Source organism: Hypanus sabinus, chromosome 3 (genome assembly GCF_030144855.1).
Source record: "Hypanus sabinus isolate sHypSab1 chromosome 3, sHypSab1.hap1, whole genome shotgun sequence".
NCBI classification, from domain to species: Eukaryota; Metazoa; Chordata; class Chondrichthyes; order Myliobatiformes; family Dasyatidae; genus Hypanus; species Hypanus sabinus.
The window spans coordinates 129,895,791-129,913,893 of NC_082708.1; the positions used below are offsets into that span (position 1 = coordinate 129,895,791).

An 18,103-nucleotide genomic window follows, 5' to 3' on the forward strand; every position below is an offset into this window, starting at 1 on the left:
ACAAATTATTTTAATTAAATGAATCGGTTTCTGGATGTAGGTCCAGATTCTTGTCCTGTCTAATATGAGTTTACTTATAACTGCCTTACTGGAGAGTGGTGGTCTTTCCCCAATGGTTTAGAAGCAAACAGCTAAACAGAGACTAGGAAGCTACCAGATTAACTAGTCCATCTAAAGTTGTTCACCATTGTCTTTCAGAGAAGGAAATCAGAAGCCTAATGTATTCCAGGTCTTAAGCAGAGTTTTGATTAATACTTGCCCATCCATTGGTTTAAAATATTTAAGCACAGTGGCCCAGATTATGCAGATGCATTCTGCTGTTTTGCATGGAAATGTAAGGCTCCATAGGTTCAGGACTCATTCATTTGTGCAGGAGCACTGAACTATTACCAAGATCTCTTGTCTGTGCTGGGTTCTACAGAGAGAAGCAGAAGTTAGCTATGATTTCATAGTACTTGCACTTGGCAATTTTCTCTTGAACTCTGTGCAAAGTTAGATCTGCAGAGATAGTGAAAGTACATCCACTTGAATGGTGATTGCAATTATGCAGGATACAAAAGCAAGAATACAGAACATTGTATTTTAAATGTATTTCACATTACATGTGCTTTAGTCAAGTCAACTTTTATTGTCATTTCGACCATAACTGCTGGTACAATGCATAGTAAAAATGAGACGTTTTTCAGGACCATGGTTTACATGATACAGTACAAAAAACTAGACTAAACTACGTAATAAAAAAAACAACACAGAGAAAGCTACGCTAGACTACAGACCTACACTGGACTACATAAAGTGCACAAAAACAGTGCAGGCATTACAATAAATAATAAACAGGACAGTAGGGCAAGGTGTCAGTCCAGGCTTCGGGTATTGAAGAGTCTGATAGCTTGGGGGAAGAAACTTATATAGTCTGGTCGTGAGAGCCCGAATGCTTCGGAGCCTTTTCCCAGACAGCATGAGAGAGAAGAGATTGTATGAGGGGTGCATGGGGTCCTTCATAATGCTGTTTCCTTTGCGGATGCAGTGTGTAATGTAAATGTCCATGATGGCGGGAAGAGAGACCCCGATGATCTTCTCAGCTGACCTCACTATCTGCTGCAGGGTCTTGTGATCCAAGATGGTGCAATTTCCAAACCAGGCAGTGATGCAGCTGCTCAGGATACTCTCAATACAACCCCTGTAGAATGTGATGAGGAGGTGGGGTTGGGGGATGGACTTTCCTCAGCCTTCGCAAAAAGTAGAGACACTGCTGGGCTTTCTTTGCTATGGAGCTGGTGTTGAGGGACCAGGTGAGATTCTCCGTCAGGTGAACACCAAGAAATTTGGTGCTCTTTACGATCTCTACCGAGGAGCCGTTGATACTCAGCGGCGAGTGGTTGCTCCATGCCCCTCTGAAGTCAACAACCATTTCTTTTGTTTTGTTCACATTAAGAGACAGGTTGTTGGCTCTGCACCAGTCCGTTGGCCGCTGCACCTCCTCTCTCTAAGCTGACTCGTCATTCTTGCTGATGAGATCCCCCACGGTCGTGTCATCGGCAAACTTGATACGGTTCGAGCTGTGTGTTGCAGCACAGTCGTGGGTCAGCAGAGTGAACAGCAGTGGACTGAGCACGCAACCCTGGGGAGCCCCTGTGCTCATTGTGATGGTGTTGGAGATGTTGCTCCCGATCCGGACTGACTGAGGTCTCCCAGTCAGGAAGTCTAGGATCCACCTGCAGAGGGAGGTGTTCAGGCCCTATAGACTCAGCTTTCCAATCAGTTTCTGAGGGATGATTGTGTTGAATGCTGAACAAAAGTCTATGAACAGCATCCAAACATATGTGTCTTTTTTGCCCAGGTGGGTTAGGGCCAGTTGCAGGGTGGTGGCAATGGCGTCATCTGTTGAGCAGTTGGGACGGTACACAAACTGCAGGGGGTGCAGTGAGGGGGGCAGCAGGGTCTTGATAGGCTTCATGACGAGCCTCTCGAAACACTTCATGATGATGGATGTAAGTGCAACAGGACGGTAGTCATTTAGGCAGGACACTGAAGACTTCTTCGGCATAGGGACGATGGTGGCGGCCTTGAAGCACGTTGGAATGCTGGTGCTGCTGAGAGAGATGTTGAAGATGTCAGTGAGAACATCTGCTGGTCTGCACATCCTCTGAACACTCTACCAGGGATGTTGTCTGGTCCAGCAGCCTTCCGTAGGTTGACCCTGCGCAGGGTTCTTCTCACCGTCAGCCACGGTGAAACACAGCACCTGGTCATTCGTAGGAGGGGTGGACTTCCTCGCTGCCACGTCATTTTCTGCCTCAAACCGGGCGTCGGTGCATTTGGGAGGGAGGCATCACCCGCACAGTTAGGTGATGTTTCTTGTAATTGGTGATGTGCTGGATGCCCTTCCACATACACCATGTGTCGCCGCTGTCCTGGAAGTAACTGTGGATTAGCTGGGCATTTGCACGCTTTGCCCCTCTGATGGCTTGGGACAGTTTGTCCCTTGCTGTTGTTAAAGCTGCCTTGTTGCCTGCTCTGAAGGCGGAGTCATGGGACCTCAGCAGCGCACGCACCTCTGCGGTCATCCATGGCTTCTGTTATTTTTAGATAGAAAATAATAGTTAAAATTTTCAAGTACTTCTTAATGTCAGATATAGTTTGAAAATAGATAGACGGTGCATTAATACCTGCTATCAAGTGAGTTTATTTTTGTGTAGGGCTTCTGGCTGTTATATGTTACTGAGTACGTCGACCATGTCCTTGCTGCCACTTGGTTTCATGGATGGTTTTCTGGATCTATGATTGGCTCTAGTCAGCTGGAAATGCAAATAATGAGGGTGATTACTTGCTTCAGGAATATCTTCCAAACAACATATTATTTCCATCCAGCCCTCAACAGAATAGGCCATCCACCACTCAACATGCTGATGGTTATTCATTCACTTCAGAATCCTGTTCTGGCCTTCTCCCCATATCCTTTAACTTAAAAATATACCTATTTCTTTGAATATATTTTAATGACTTAAATTGCACAGTTACACCAAATCATTCAGATTTCTCTATCACAATCTGTGGATATATCCTGACCTGACAGAACAGACCCACTTGAGTTAGCAAAATAAGTTACAACACAGAGCTGTACGACATGAAGATCCATGCCAGTAAATCAGGCAGAAACAAAAAAAATGGTGATGTTAACTAATGGCCTCCCTTAACTGATAGTTTTGTGCTCCTTTTCATTGCACAATACTTGGTACTCAGTGACTCTACCCAGAGCATAGAATATACAGTGGGTAAGGAATTTCATTATCCATGAATGGGTCAGCAACACTACCACTGACAGACTTGCAAGTCCAGTTAGACATGGGTAGATCTAGCTGCCAGGGTAAAACCAAACTCTGGCTGATATCACTGTTACCAGTCTTCTACTTGCAAATGCATCTTTTGTCATAGTATTAGTAAATTTTACCTCCACTATTGCTTCATCCTTATTGAAGCTTCTTGTCTTTACGCTGAGAATATTCTCCATCTTGTTATGTAGCAGTACTATCATGTTAAGTGCTAAAAACAATAGAAACTGGAGAATCCTTTGAATAATGAGAGATTGGAAAGTGTTAATGTACAGCGGGACCAGAATGTACTTGGATGTGAATTACTGAAAGCTAAGATGGAGATATAACAAGCAAATTCAGAAAGAATAGTTTATTATTTTAATGGTAAGATGATTTGAGTCTAATTAAGGACATATAAGGCCCAATGAGTCAGTATCTGAGATGCTATAGTCTGTCTACATAGGTGGTGTGTAGTAGATGTATACCAGCTTGACCCCTGCTAAGGTGAGTTTGTAACTGGATAAATGCACATGATTACAATACAACTCAAACCACCAAATAAATGCCAGTCCTCATCAGAGTGTCATATTGGATATCAGTGTTTGTGCTTCTTTACAACTATATAATTCTTACAGAATTTTTGCAATTACCATTTATACCAAAAATCAAAAAAAAGATACATATGATGGTAATGTATCTGAGAAAGAGGAGAATCTCAGTGCCAACAAAAATTGGCAGTGTTAAGATTCAGTCATTCAACAGTCAATGCCATAAAAGGACAAAACACAAATGCTTATGCATATTAAATGATCAATTTCATCACTACAAGGCAATTGTGGTTTGATGAATGCAATGGAAAAAGTATTAGTTGGTTGTCTCAAAGATTAAAATCAAAACCGATCACCCATTATCCTGATGGTTATTTGATAAAAGTCAGAGACCCTGTTAAACAAATTTTTAAAAACAGATGACAATAAATCATTTGTTGCAAGTAGAGTGGCATAACAAATTTAACATTAGGACTAATTTACAAATCATTAATATGCAAGGAAAGCAGCAGGTGCTCTCCATCCTGCAGCAAGTATACTTCGGGTGCTTTGGCTCAAATAACTGGGGGGGGGGGTGGAGATTAATTTTAAGTTTGCTGGAGTACTAATGAAGTAACAGCAAACCGAAAGATCTGCTGGTCTGGCACTACCTTTACTGTATTATTATATATGTTCCATATATATATAATATATGACTCGTTGGTCCAGCATTTTAATATAACAGTTATCCATTTAATTTTACATAAGAATTTTATGCATTGTCTGTCAAAAATGTTTTTATTGTAACTGGAGTGTGCATTTAAACTGTATAGGTCCTCAGGAAAGGCAGTTTACAGGTCTTGCTGACTGTATTGTGAAAATTGCAAAGCGAGATGGGCCTCGGGGACTTTATCAAGGATTTGCTGTTTCAGTGAATGGCATCATTGTATATCGAGCTTCCTACTTCGGATGCTATGACACAATCAAGGTGACTTTTAAAATATTTATGCTCTAAATAAGTTGATATTTTTTAATAAATGAGAAAATCTACAGATGCTAGAAATCCAAGCAACACACACAAAATGCTGTAGCAACTGAACAGGCCAGGCAGCATCTATGGAATGAAAAGTACAGTCAACGTTTCGGGCCAAGATGTCAACTACTTTTCCCCGTAGATGCCGACTGCCTGTTGAGTTCCTCTAGCATTTTGTGATTTTTTTTTTTGTTTTGGGTTGACCTATTCTTCATTTGGGTATGTTTATTCAAGTAAATCATGATTTTTCTATACATATATTTTTGACTTGTGTTTCAGATTAATATAGGTTTCTGAATCTCAGGTTAATTCTTAGGATGTCCAATGAACATGTTTCAATTTATTTCTATAAACAGAAGAAAAATTACATCAATTATTTATTTAGTGATACAGTGCAGAATAGGCCCTTCTGGTCTTTCGAGCCATGCCACCCAATCAATCCCCAACAAACCCATTTAACCCTAACCTTATCACAGGGCAATTTATAATGACCATTTAGCCTACCCGGTACATCTTTGTACTGTGGGAGGATCCAGAGAAAAACCATGTATTCCACAGAGATGACGTACAAAGACCGCTTAAAGAACAGCTCCGGATTCCAGAACATCCTGAGCTGTAATAGTGTTGTGCTAATTAAGAGACTGCTTGGTAATTCATTCATATGATGAATGTTTCCTAATTGCAGACTTAATATCAATTCCTAAATATGATTTAGATTCTTAAAATTAAATCTCTGGATTGTGTGCTTATCCATGCATTAAATGCACATTAACAAAGGTGTGATTACATTGTTTGAATTTGACACTGCTCTGCCTTACTTAGGTATTGATAAACATTGTTGAATAAATCACACAGAAAATCTGGTCCTACAGACAGAAGCAGGCTTACGTATCCAATAACTTTTAGGATGTACCATTGCCTTTACCTTTTATTGTAAAATCTAGTACAGAAGTTGTCAGGGTGTCAGCCCAGTTGCAAAGACAAGCAGCTGTTTGATCATTATTTTGATGAGGACTTAATTAGTTTTCATTATCTTTGCTGTAAGTAATCTTCAGTCATTAACAGAAAGACAAAATCCTCATCCCCTTTTTTTTTAGCCCATCTTTCCTCTGCTTCTCACCCTTCTCCCACTCCATAAATTTGGCCTAAACCCTGTCTATGTTGATCTACCAGTTCTATTGTCCTCCATGATGCAGCAAGTGAAAAGTAATACTGCGAATTTAAGTTGCAGAAATGATCTCCTTATTTAAAAAAAGTTCCAAATACCGAGTTTTTAGTGCATTTCATCTTTCAAAAAGTTAACAGCTTATTAAAATTTGTATGCATATTTTTGGTAGCTGATCTAGAAATCTGAAATAAGTGCAGAAAATATTTAAAGTACTCTGTGGGTCAGGCATCATCTGTGGAGAGTAATAATGCCAATATTTCAGGTTAATAATAACAAGGTTATTTGTAGGAGTGTGAGCTCCCAAGATTAAAAGAAATAGACATCTAAGTAATGATCATTTCTGATGAAAGCTTATCAACCTGAAACATTTGTTGTTTCTCCCTCCACAGATGCTGCTATGGATATTTTCAGCATCTGTCTTTTGATAACTTAGTTTGTGACTTTAACAGAGATAAAAGATCCAAGGTCTGATACTGACATGGTCTTTGCTTGTGACATTTTGGGTTCAGAGCTATGAAGAACCAGCAAAGACTGCACAGCATGCTTTGCACAGCGCTGACAGCCCTTTAGAGTAGAGATGTTGTGTTGGCTACAGCTTAATTGAGAAATGAGAAATTGAGTGGAATTGCCATTTCTATGTTCCATTTCACTGTCAATCCTTTCCTTAACAATGGGTAATGGTCTGCCTATACACACTTGATTGATATCCCTAAGGTTCTATGACAGCAGACGTTCTTGCAATTGTTTGCAATGCAAATCAACTATTAATGGAGCTGGGTTTCAATTTATCTGCTGTTGCATGTATTATTGTCATAATTTTGCAAGTTGCTAATGTACCTCAATCATTGTTATCATACTTTGCACACAATGTTCAGTTATTCATATGTCACTACTTTGAAATTTGAGTCATCAAACGAAGATCTAACATAATGTTTAAGTGGACGTGTTTCATTCCATGACATTACAGGAAACATTTGAGAACAATGATGGAGGAAAAGCTTTATGGTAATGCTGACTATAATGCTGAAGATTTATTCTCCAAAACTAGTTGTAGCCTTATCCACTGCTATAATCACTTATGCTACGTTCTTACTATTTGGAAAATTGCCCAGATATGTCTTTATTACATAAAAAAACAGTAGTACCATCCCGTCTGTATCGAGTCATCGAGCACTACAGCACAACGGTATTCCCTTCGAACCATTTAGTCCAGTTGGTCTGGTTTTCTGCCTAGTCCCACCATAGCCCCTCATACCTCACATCCATGTACCTATCAAATTTCTCTTAAATGCTACAATTAAAACCATATTTACCACTTCTGCTGGCAACTCATTTCATACTCACACCATCCTCTGAAACAGCTCCTCCTCAGATTTTCCTTTAATATTTCACCTTTCAGCCTAAACCTATTACTTCTAGCTCTAGATCACCAACCTCAGTGGAAAAAGCCTGCATACGTTCACTGTATCTTTACCCCTCGTAATTTTATATACCTCTATAAGATTTCCCCTTATTCTCCTCCGCTCCAGAAAATAAAGTCCTAACCTATTCAACCTATATCTGTAATTCAGGTCAAGTACCAACAGCATCCATGTAAATTTTCTCTGCACTCTATCAAGTTTATTGATAGCTGTGTATTCTTAATAATTGGCAAAGTGACAGAAGCTGTTGTATGCTATGCTATTCAGCAGAACAAACTTGCTGACTGAGAGTCACTAATTCCTCAAAGACCATTTGGCTCCAAAGTAGCTGCCTTAATTTGAAGGCAATGTTTTATAAGTTGACACGTCAGGGAACCTTGGGAAAACTGAAGTGAATGAATACCTGAATATCAGGGTCAAAACTTTCCTCTAACTTATATCAAACAAGCATGAGAGATAATTTAGGTTGTGGAGATCATTCATCTCAACCCCAGGAATTTGTCAGTGTAATGTTGTATAACCAATCATCTCTGGTGTTTCCCACCATTCTAAAATCAGAATGAGAAATGTTTGATGCCTCTACACTTTCAATTCGATTGAAACAATAGTGAAGCAGTGTGTGCTTCATGCACTAATAAAGGTCACTGTTCAGGTATGGTCTGATTAATGATGAGCAGTGCAGACCCAGGAAGTTCCTGCTAATCACTAAATACCCACTAGCACCATTCCAACAGCGAGCCCGCTCTATTCCTTCCATCCCAGATTCTGTACAAATACCCCAGTTCAACTAGTCATCTCTGAATAAGGAGCAATTTGCAAAGGCCAAGTTATTTCTCAACTCACCCATCTTTAGGAATGTGGGAGGAAACAGGAAGCGATCATGAGAAGTGCAAAATCCACACAGACTGCTTTGAAGGTCATGACTGAACATCACTGGAGCTGTAAAGCACTGGCTGTGCTATGCTAAACGCTAAGCAGATTTTGCCTACTTCCCCATTACTTTCAGCAGTGTTGTTATAACCAACTTCCTTACTGTTATCATTCTGGAAGATTATTAATCATAAATTGGACCTGCAGACATAAATTTTTAAAAAATGGGGAGCATATCAACTCTGTGGATTTCTAAGAAAAGCCGTATTAATCGGTGAATGTGAAACCAAAATTTTGATTACCTTCACTCTCAGAGTATGTTGGAATGTAGTCTCAAATTGTCTACTCTAGATGATGAGTTACAGCAATATCTGGAGAAACTCAACTACATCTGCAACAAAGCATTTCACTTGACTGAAATCTGTACTAAGCATACATCCATCACTTGTGTACTTTGATGCCATTGTTTAGTATTTAAAAATATACTGTTAAAAGTCACCAAGATTTAAGTGGTATCTCTCACAGCAACATCTACATATTTCTCTTCAATTCATGCATTATACTGGCTTAGAAATAGATCACTGTTGTACAATGGAAACTCTGGAATTCTTTATTCAATAACCTTGAAAGTAAACCTTCACAACAAAGTAAAACCAGTTCATTACACTGGACAGCAATTTTTTTTCAGAAGTGTTGCTTCCTCAGAATTTTTTACGATTACGACAGACTGCTTGAAGCTGAACACTTATCATTTCAGACTACTTGTATACCATAGGAATTTGGATAGACAAGAAATTTACTTTATTGAATATAATGCCTTTAATTGTATAACAGTGCTGGCACTTTGCAATAGTTCAACTAAGCTATAAATGTTTGGTTGATGATTTTCATTTGTACTCAGCTTCTGGCTTAAGTGTTCAACAAAATAATCAGCATTGGTGGATTCCAGTTGTCCCAATAACATTTCTCCATGACTACAGTGTCCTGGTGAAACCCTTCATCGTGTTCGTCACTGACAGTGCCAAGATTGGCAGGGAAGAAGTATAAATGGGAATGCAGAAAATGAATCTTTAGTGATGAGCTTTACTTCATGTCTTTGTGTGGTGGAAGCATATTCACAACCAGCTGCATATCATTTGGTGCGTTGTAGTTGCCAAGAAAATTTTCAACAATGTCCCTGAATGCCTTCCATGCAATTTTCTCTGGTCCTACTAGAAGTCCTTTGAATTACTTGTTATTGATGACCTGTTTGATTTCTGGACCAACAAAAATACCTTCCTTAAACTTGGCATCAGTTATACTAGGAAACGCTTGTCTCAAATACCGAACTCCTTCACCTTCCTTGTTCATCGCTTTCACCAAACTTTTCATTAGCCCGAATTTTATATGAAAAGGAGGCAAAAATATCTTTGTTTGATCTACAAGTGGTTTATTTGTCACCCTTGTCTGCCATGGAACCAACTGCTTACGGAGTGGCCAGACTTTTTTAATGTAATGAGATTCTTTAGCACAGCAAATGAAACAACAGTACGGTGTATCTGAGCTGCATTCTAGTAGCAGTGCTGCTACTTTGAGATTACTACAGATATTTCAGTTGTAGTTGCTGTACTGTATGTGTTTCAACAAGACTTCCAAATTTCAATTGCTTTCTTTCATGTGAATCACATAGCTGATTGGTATTAAAGGGTGGACATTGCCATTGTGTAACAGCACAGCTTCCAGGCTTAACGCTAAAGAATAGAAAGACACCATTGTTGTGGATCATGCAGGAAACCCAAAACAGTCAAAAGACATTAATGTCAGTGCAGAAATTCAGATTACTACCTGGCCAAAGAATTGTGCCAAATCTTGGCAGCTGCGAAAGGCAGAAATTTTTGTGTCTTTTGTGACAACAGATTCCATCATCCCTGCAGTCTAGTACCCAGTAATTCTGCTTTTGCCTTTGACAAACTCAGGTCTATGACCAAATCATTTAACTCAAATTGAGTTATCAGGTGAGGCTTACTCAACAAAAAGGGTTCCAAATCTGCATTAGTATCTTTGTCATTTTCCACTTCTGGCTCATGCATCGTGGTATCTTTGGCTGTCTCCTCTAGACTCTGTGTGTCTGGTGCCAATGCGTTCTGCAGAGTAACCACCCTCTGGCTAAAGAAATTCCTGTTCATCTCTGTTCTAAAGGGACATTCTTTTCTGAGGCTGTGCCCTCTTGTCCTGGACTCGTCACTTTTTGAAACATCCTTTCCATGTCCACTCTATCTAGGCCTTTCAATGTTCAGTACATTTCAATTAAATCTCCACATATTCTAAACTCCAGCGATAGCAGGCTCTGAACCATCAAATGTTCCTCATATGTTAACCCTTTCATTCCTGGGATCATTCTCATGAACTACTTCTGGATCCTCCCCAATGCCAGCAAATCCTTTCTTGGATATGGGGCCCAAAGCTGCCCACAACACTACAAATGTGGCCTGACCAATGCTTTGTAAAGCCTTAGCATTACACCCTTGCTTTTGTATTATAGTCTTCAAAATGAATGCAAACACTGCATTTGCCTTCCTTACTACCAACTCAAACTGCAAATTAACCTGCACTAGGTCTTCCAAGTCCCTTTGTACCTCAAATTCCTGAATTTGCTCCTCATTTAGAAAATAATCTATACCTTTATTCCTTCTACCAAAGTGCATGACCATACTCTTACCTACACTGTATTCCAATTTTCACTTCTTTACCCATTCTCTTATTCTGTCCAAGTCCTCCAAACTTCCTGCCTTCTCAACACTAACTGTATCCACCTATCTTTGTATCATCTGCAAACTTGGCCACAAAGCCATCAATTCCAACATCTAGATCATTAACATATAACATGAAAAGTAGCGGACCAACACTGACCCCCTGAGAACACCACTAGTCACCAGCAACCTGCCACAAAAGGCCCCCTTTAGACCCAATCTTCGCCTTTTACCAATCAGCCAAACTTCTATTCATGCTAAAATACCATGGGCTCTTCTTCAGCAGCCTTGTGTGCAGCACCTTGTCTTCTGAAAATCGAAGTAAATGAATGACTCCTTTGTCTGTCTTGCCTGTTATTTATAAACATAGAAAACCTACAGCACGATACAGGCCCTTTGGCCCACAAAGCTGTGCTGAACATGTCCTTACCTTAGAAATTATCTAGGGTTACCTATAGTCCTCTATTTTTATAAGCTCCATGTATCTATCCAGGAGTCTCTTAAAAGACTGTATCATAACCACCTCCACCACCATCACTGGCAGCCCATTCCACACAATCACTACTCTGCATAAAAAAAACATCCCTGACATTTCCTCTGTACCTACTTCCAAACACTTTAAAACTGTGCCCCGTTGTGCTAATCATTTCAGCCCTGGGAAAAACCCTCTGACTATCCACACAATTAATGCCTCTCATCATCTTGTACACCTCTATTAGGTCACCTCTCATCCTCCGTCGCTCCAAGAGAAAAAGGCTGAGTTCACTCAACCTATTCCCTTTAAGGCATGCTCCCCAATCCAGGCAACATCCTTGTAAATCTCCTCTGCACCCTTTCTATGGTTTCCACATCCTTCCTGTAGTGAGGCTATCAGAACTGAGCACAGTACTCTCAAGTGGGTTCTGACCAGGGTCCTATATAGCTGCAACATTACGTCTTGGCTCCTAAACTCAATCCCACAATTGATGAAGGCCAATACACTGTATGCCTTGTTAATCACAAGAGTCAACCTGCACAGCAGCTTTGAGTGTCCTAAGAACTCGGACCCCAAGATCCCTCTGATCCTCCACACTGCCAAGAGTCTTACCATTAATACTAGACTCTGTCATCATATTTGACCTACCAAAATGAACCACCTCACATTTTTCTGGGTTGAACTCCATCTGCCACTTCTCAGCCCAGTCTTGCATCCTATCAGTGTCCCACTGTAACCTCTGACAACCTTCCACACTATCCACAACACCCCCAACCTTTGTGTCTTCAGCAAATTTACTAACCCATCCTTCCACTTCCTCATCCAGGTCATTTATAAAAATCACAAAGAGCAGGGATCCCAGAACAGCTCCCTGAGGCACACCATTGGTCACTGACCTTCGTGCAGAATATAACCTGTCTATAACCACTCTTTGCCTTCTGTGGGCAAGCCAGTTCTGGATCCACTAAACAACGTCTCCTTGGATCCCATGCCTCCTTACTTTCTCAATCAGCCTTGCATGGGGTACACTGTCAGATGCCTTGCTGAAATTCATATATACTAGATCTACTGCTCTATCTTCATCAATGTGTTTAGTCACATCCTCAAAAAATTCAATCAGGGTCGAAAGGCACAACCTACCTTTGACAAAGCCATGCTGACTATTCCTAATCATATTATGCCTCTCCAAATGTTCATAAATCCTGCCTCTCAGGATCTTCTCTATTAACTTACCAACCACTGAAGTAAGAAAGAATTTCCTTAAAAAATTCCAACAGTTTTATCAGGCAAGATATCCTCTTAAAGAAACCATACTGACTTTCACCTATTTTAACATATGCATCCAAGTGCCCCGCAAACTCATCATCATGATGGACTCAATGGAGAAACAAATGCGTTGAGTCATTGCATTTTTGGAACAGCAAAATGTAAATCCTCCATCACTTACTGTCCTCTTGAGCTGAGTTTACCTAGTTGATAGGCTTCAAATAAACATATAATTACCTAAAGAGGTATATGTAGCAAAAATTTTGCTTTGCTATTTGTGCAATGTTTCCAAATAAATCAGTAATTACAGTGAATCTTAAGCAAGCCTAACATTTGATGATCAATTGCATCAAAACATCAGCATTCTAAATGTTTAGGGTGTATTTTCAGGGAAATAGCATGGGTGTTAAAATACTGTATTCAATTTTCACTGGAATAAAAAATAGGTTATTTAACAGGCTGCTCTGCTCACAGCCCCATTAGTTGACAAACATTAATTCATATTCTAATTATTTCTGGGTAAAATTTTGTTTGTTTTTTCCACAGGGTGTGTTACCAAACCAAAAAAATACTCCTGTGTTTGTCTCATTTTTGATTGCTCAGGCTGTCACCTCATTTTCTGGGATGTTGTCTTATCCTTTTGACACTGTGAGAAGACGTTTGATGATGCAGGTCAGTAGTAGCTTTTGAGGTGCATTCTTGGATTCTCCAGAGCAATTGTCTGAGTTGTAGCAAAAAGCCAACAGAACCTCTGTTTGCCTGGATTGGTCAAATTAAATGGTAGTATTCAGCTTCTAACCATTACAATACTAAGAAATGGCAAAGACTTAATTTCCCTGCTTCTTTGAATACCTTTGTGAAACATTCAATAAAACCTGAACTTTATTTCATTATTGTAGTGAAAGTGGATCGTTCCAAAGGTATCATGGCCAGCTGTTGTGAATGCACACAGGTCAAGATCTATGATCAGAAACAATAATGTTCTAAGTATGATGTCACTAAGTTTTTAGCAGAAGCAATACCTTAAATACAAGTACATCTGACAGCAAATCAGAATTGTTGTGGACAGCTTAAAGAAGCCCCAGCGTGGCTTGGTATAGAATATATGTGTTGCTGTTCACTCTATTTAAGTCTCTAATCATCACATACACTTGTCTTTTTAATATTCCCCTAAGCAGAATGCATTGTGATGCATTTGCTTCAGCAAATATGGTACATAAACAAGACTGGGAGTTCCATTTTCCGAGGTAAATCTTACTGATGAGGCCCTAAGGTCTTCTGGAATTTTTCATTGAATGTTCTGTGAGCGAGTTGAACTAGAAATTCCAAATAAATTGCTACATTTTTCACTTACTGGTTCCAAAGCTAACCAGAGTCTTTGAATTTTTGTGAAGTACAAAGAGTATAAGGACAGAAAAATCCAGGGAGACTTTTACTGAAACAGAAGGGAAATAATGATGCACTGTGAAAAAGATGATGTTCCTGAATGGCTCAAGGGCTTTTTGAGCAATCTTCACATTGGGAAGAAAAGCAATTTATTAAGTGGTTGCTAAGATGCACGTGACTCTGCTTTAGTTTTGTTATATATAGTAGATTGCGGAAAACCATCCCAGATACACTTCACAAGAATTTTAATTCACTTATATTTAATGGATTATGGAGCTCACTGTACTATAAAAAACACTTGGAAAGTACACAGCACAAACTGCTCAAAAACTCAGTTACTCCTTGCTGAATATCTTTGAGAACTTGTAATGATCGGTAAGGATATATTCTTTTGTCAGTGGAGGGGAAAGAAGTCTAAAATTCACACTTAATTTTAAGCATTCTTTCTTTTACATTTCTAATTTAGTGTTTTAATCTTCCAAAAAGTTTGCTTCATCAGGCCCATTAGATATGCTACAAGATGATGTCAGCAGCTCATGATTCAGAAGCTGCCAGGCCCATTTGGTGGTGCACAATTCCTTGGGTATGACTAAGTGTTGAATTAATATGCTTTACCAGGCTCTTTGAGCTTGTAGGCTAATATCAGAACTAACTCATTGAACGTGTTAAAGTCTGAACGTATCAAAATGTGCACAGAAGGCACAATTCAAATTCAACTCAACTTCACAATTGATGTCAACAATAATTTGGTGGCAGAATATGTTACCATGATGTATAATTTCTAAACATTATTAAAGCACTTAGTTTGAATTTGGAAATCAAAGTAGCATCTGGGGAGAAAAGCAAACTAGATAGAAACTGTAGCCTGTAATTTGCAAAGGTTGATGTTTTCCAAAGCAGCAATTATGCTTCAAAATATAATAACTTCACATTTAAATATTTCTCAATGTAACTAGCAATAGTCTCAATAAATTTACCACAATAATTATGTAGGTTAGTATTATGAGAGCTCATGACATACTGAGAATTTGAACTTTTAATCCACAGAGTGGCGAATCAGATAGACAGTACACTGGAACACTGGATTGCTTCCACAAGATTTATAAACATGAGGGATTTGGTGGTTTCTTCAGAGGAGCCTTTTCAAATATCCTGCGTGGAACTGGTGGTGCTTTAGTTCTTGTATTCTATGATGAAATTAAGAAATTGTTCATTATTTTGGAAAGCAAAGCTCGTTAAGAAAATACATTTTGCAGTTCAGTGTGCATTAAGCATTATCCATGCTCCTGAATGGATTTTTCTTGAGTAACATCGAGAAAAGAAATTAAAATTTTCATTTTCTTTTAGTTGTACTTAGTTATACACTTAAGTGCAGGATCTTTAACTAGAACTTCCGTGGTGAATTTTCAGAGGCAGTCTTTCTCAAATTCATTTAAATAGTTGACATTGTAGGTAGAAAAAAATAAATTCAGGAAACAGCACTGTTGAAAAATATTGGTTTGACTATTATAACCATTCTAAATAGAGAATGGCAAGTATCATTACACCTGTGAAGAGATTAAATATGCTATATGTCTCTGTAAATTGTCTTCCTAAACTTTTAACAGCCTATGTCAAATTTTTTCTATACTTTTCTATATTTTTTCTGCCAGGTTGCTTAAAAATTTCTGCTTAGAAATCAAGCTGCAGCTGCCTCCTATCATCTGATGCACGGAAATAGTTTGGAATATGCATCTTTTAACAGTTTTATATGTGCCGGATATCAACAGAGTGTTTAGGTGGGTTTCAATATTAGAAAAGTACAAAGAAGAGATTTTTCCAAAAAAATGCCCTCTAAACTGAATGCTCCAAGTTAGCGACATTGTTTATATTATCTTGGTTATACAAGTCCAACTTAATGCAATCCAAAAATGCTTTGTTCTGTTGGAATAATGAAAATAGAGTAGTAAATACTTATTTTAAATTATTGCAAAAATGCATTTTGTGTTGTCAAGACAAAAATCTTGTAGATAACTGATCATTTAATACTGTAATAAAACAAATACTGTATATACTGAAATGTTTATAGAGTATTCTGGTATGTCATGTCACCATTAAAAATCTAAGCAAATAAAATACCTAATACCAGCCAATTAGTCTGCTCTCAGTCATCCACTATGTAATGTGTTATCAATAGTGCCATCAAATCACCACTAACTTTGTCCTGATATTTTTCGATTGATTCCACTCCAAACCACAATATAACCTTTGTCCAAATACAGATAAAATTAGCCAGAGAGCCCTGGTAAAATTGACATCAGTTGACATCAAGTACATCTGCTGTAATTGTTGGAGGTCAATCATCCCAGCTGCAGGACGTCACTGTGGTAATTTTCAGGACAATGTATTAAGCCTGAGCATCATCAGTATGTAAAGGGGGTTTCTTCTTTTTTCTTTGTTACTGTGTATGTAATCAAAAGGGCTTCTTTGTTTTGTTAACTAGCAGGAATGGGGGTTTCTTCTTTTTTCTTTGTTTTGTTAAAAGCAGGAATGTTTCTTTGTTGAGAGAGAGTGCTGGAAGCTTGTTTGGGTTAAAATTTACTGATAACGAGAATTGTATTCCTTTGTAAACCAAATGGGGATTAATGTTCTTTCTTCTGAGTCTGTAAGCTTTTGTTGACGGGCTTTTGGGAGATCGGCGCGAGGGGGTCAAGATAGAGGACGCAATGCTGTAAGCTGGGCGAGGAACGGACCCCAAGCGGGGGTCCGAGGCCAGGAGGTACTCCGAGGAGGGGGGGATGAAGCTAGAGGTGCTTGGCTGACCACTCGGAGGGTCCTGAGCTGCGAGTCGAGTTCGGAGGGGATCGAATGGTGGCCAGAAGACTTCAGTAATTGAGCTCCAACGGTTGTGCACGAAGTGGTTTGGACTTTGATAAGTTTGGCGCCTTTTCTTTATTTTTTCTCTTCATATATACTGTATCGTTATTAATCAGTTAGTTATAGTAACCTTTATAAATTGTACTCATTTAATCGTTTATGGTGTACTGTCTGTTTTTGGGCAAGGCGGGGACATCACACAGCATCCACACCAGCTGATTACCCAGTTTGGCGGGGCCGAAGGCTGCTCCCCCTAGACAAGAACGAGCTGAGCAAGCCTGAGGCGACCCAGGGGGTTACAAGTAATTTCATTGATGACTTTTGTATAACTTCAGAAGAAGTGGTTTCAGTGATTGCATGAAGTTCAGTTCTATGGAATAATCAATGTGACTAAGGCCCAGACATCATTCAGAGATGAGCTGTTAAGTGGTGAGCAATGAATAGCATCTCCAATGAAAGTCAACCTTTTCCATTATCAGAAATTAAACTGTATTAGAAATATAAATAACATGACTACAAGAAGAATGAGAGGCTAGGTACCCTGCAATAAAATAAGCAAGTCTCCTCTGTCACTTGATTGTGGGTGATTTATTTCCCATCAACCAGATTCTTGTTTCTTCTCCCTGAAACCTTTAACACCCTTACTAAACGAGGACCAATTGACCTCCGCCTAAAATATACCTGATGATTTGGCCTCCACAGCTGTATGTGGCAAAGAATTCCACAGATTCACAACCCTCTTCCTAAAGAAATTCTTCCTCATTTCTTTTCCAAAGAGACATCCTTTTGATGGCTGTGCACTCTGGTCCTTGATTCTCCTAGTTTCAGAAGCATTCTGTCCACATCCTGCCTATCCTTCAATATTCCGTACATTTCAATGCATATTGCGCCCCCCGCAAATCTCATAACTGCTGGACTCTCCAATGCCAGCAAATTTGACAGATAGGCTTCCACTATTATGTTAATCTGCTTCAGATTTTGCTCAAGAACATCTCTGTAAACATGTCTTTCTCAATTAAGCGTCTCCATTGTAAACTGATTCTGATTTTCATCTACCC

The 18,103-nt window shown here is 39.2% G+C and overlaps 1 protein-coding gene across 1 annotated transcript in view; it reads left to right on the plus strand.

Moving 5' to 3' along the window:
* Positions 1-15,428, plus strand: part of LOC132390934 (ADP/ATP translocase 4-like) — a 36,587-nt gene extending 21,159 nt beyond the window's left edge. The window contains exons 4-6 of the mRNA XM_059963470.1: positions 4,675-4,829; positions 13,350-13,475; positions 15,237-15,428. Coding sequence (XP_059819453.1) covers positions 4,675-4,829; positions 13,350-13,475; positions 15,237-15,428 — 473 coding nt within the window. The remainder of the gene's footprint in view (positions 1-4,674; positions 4,830-13,349; positions 13,476-15,236) is intronic.
* Positions 15,429-18,103: the final 2,675 nt, after the last annotated feature.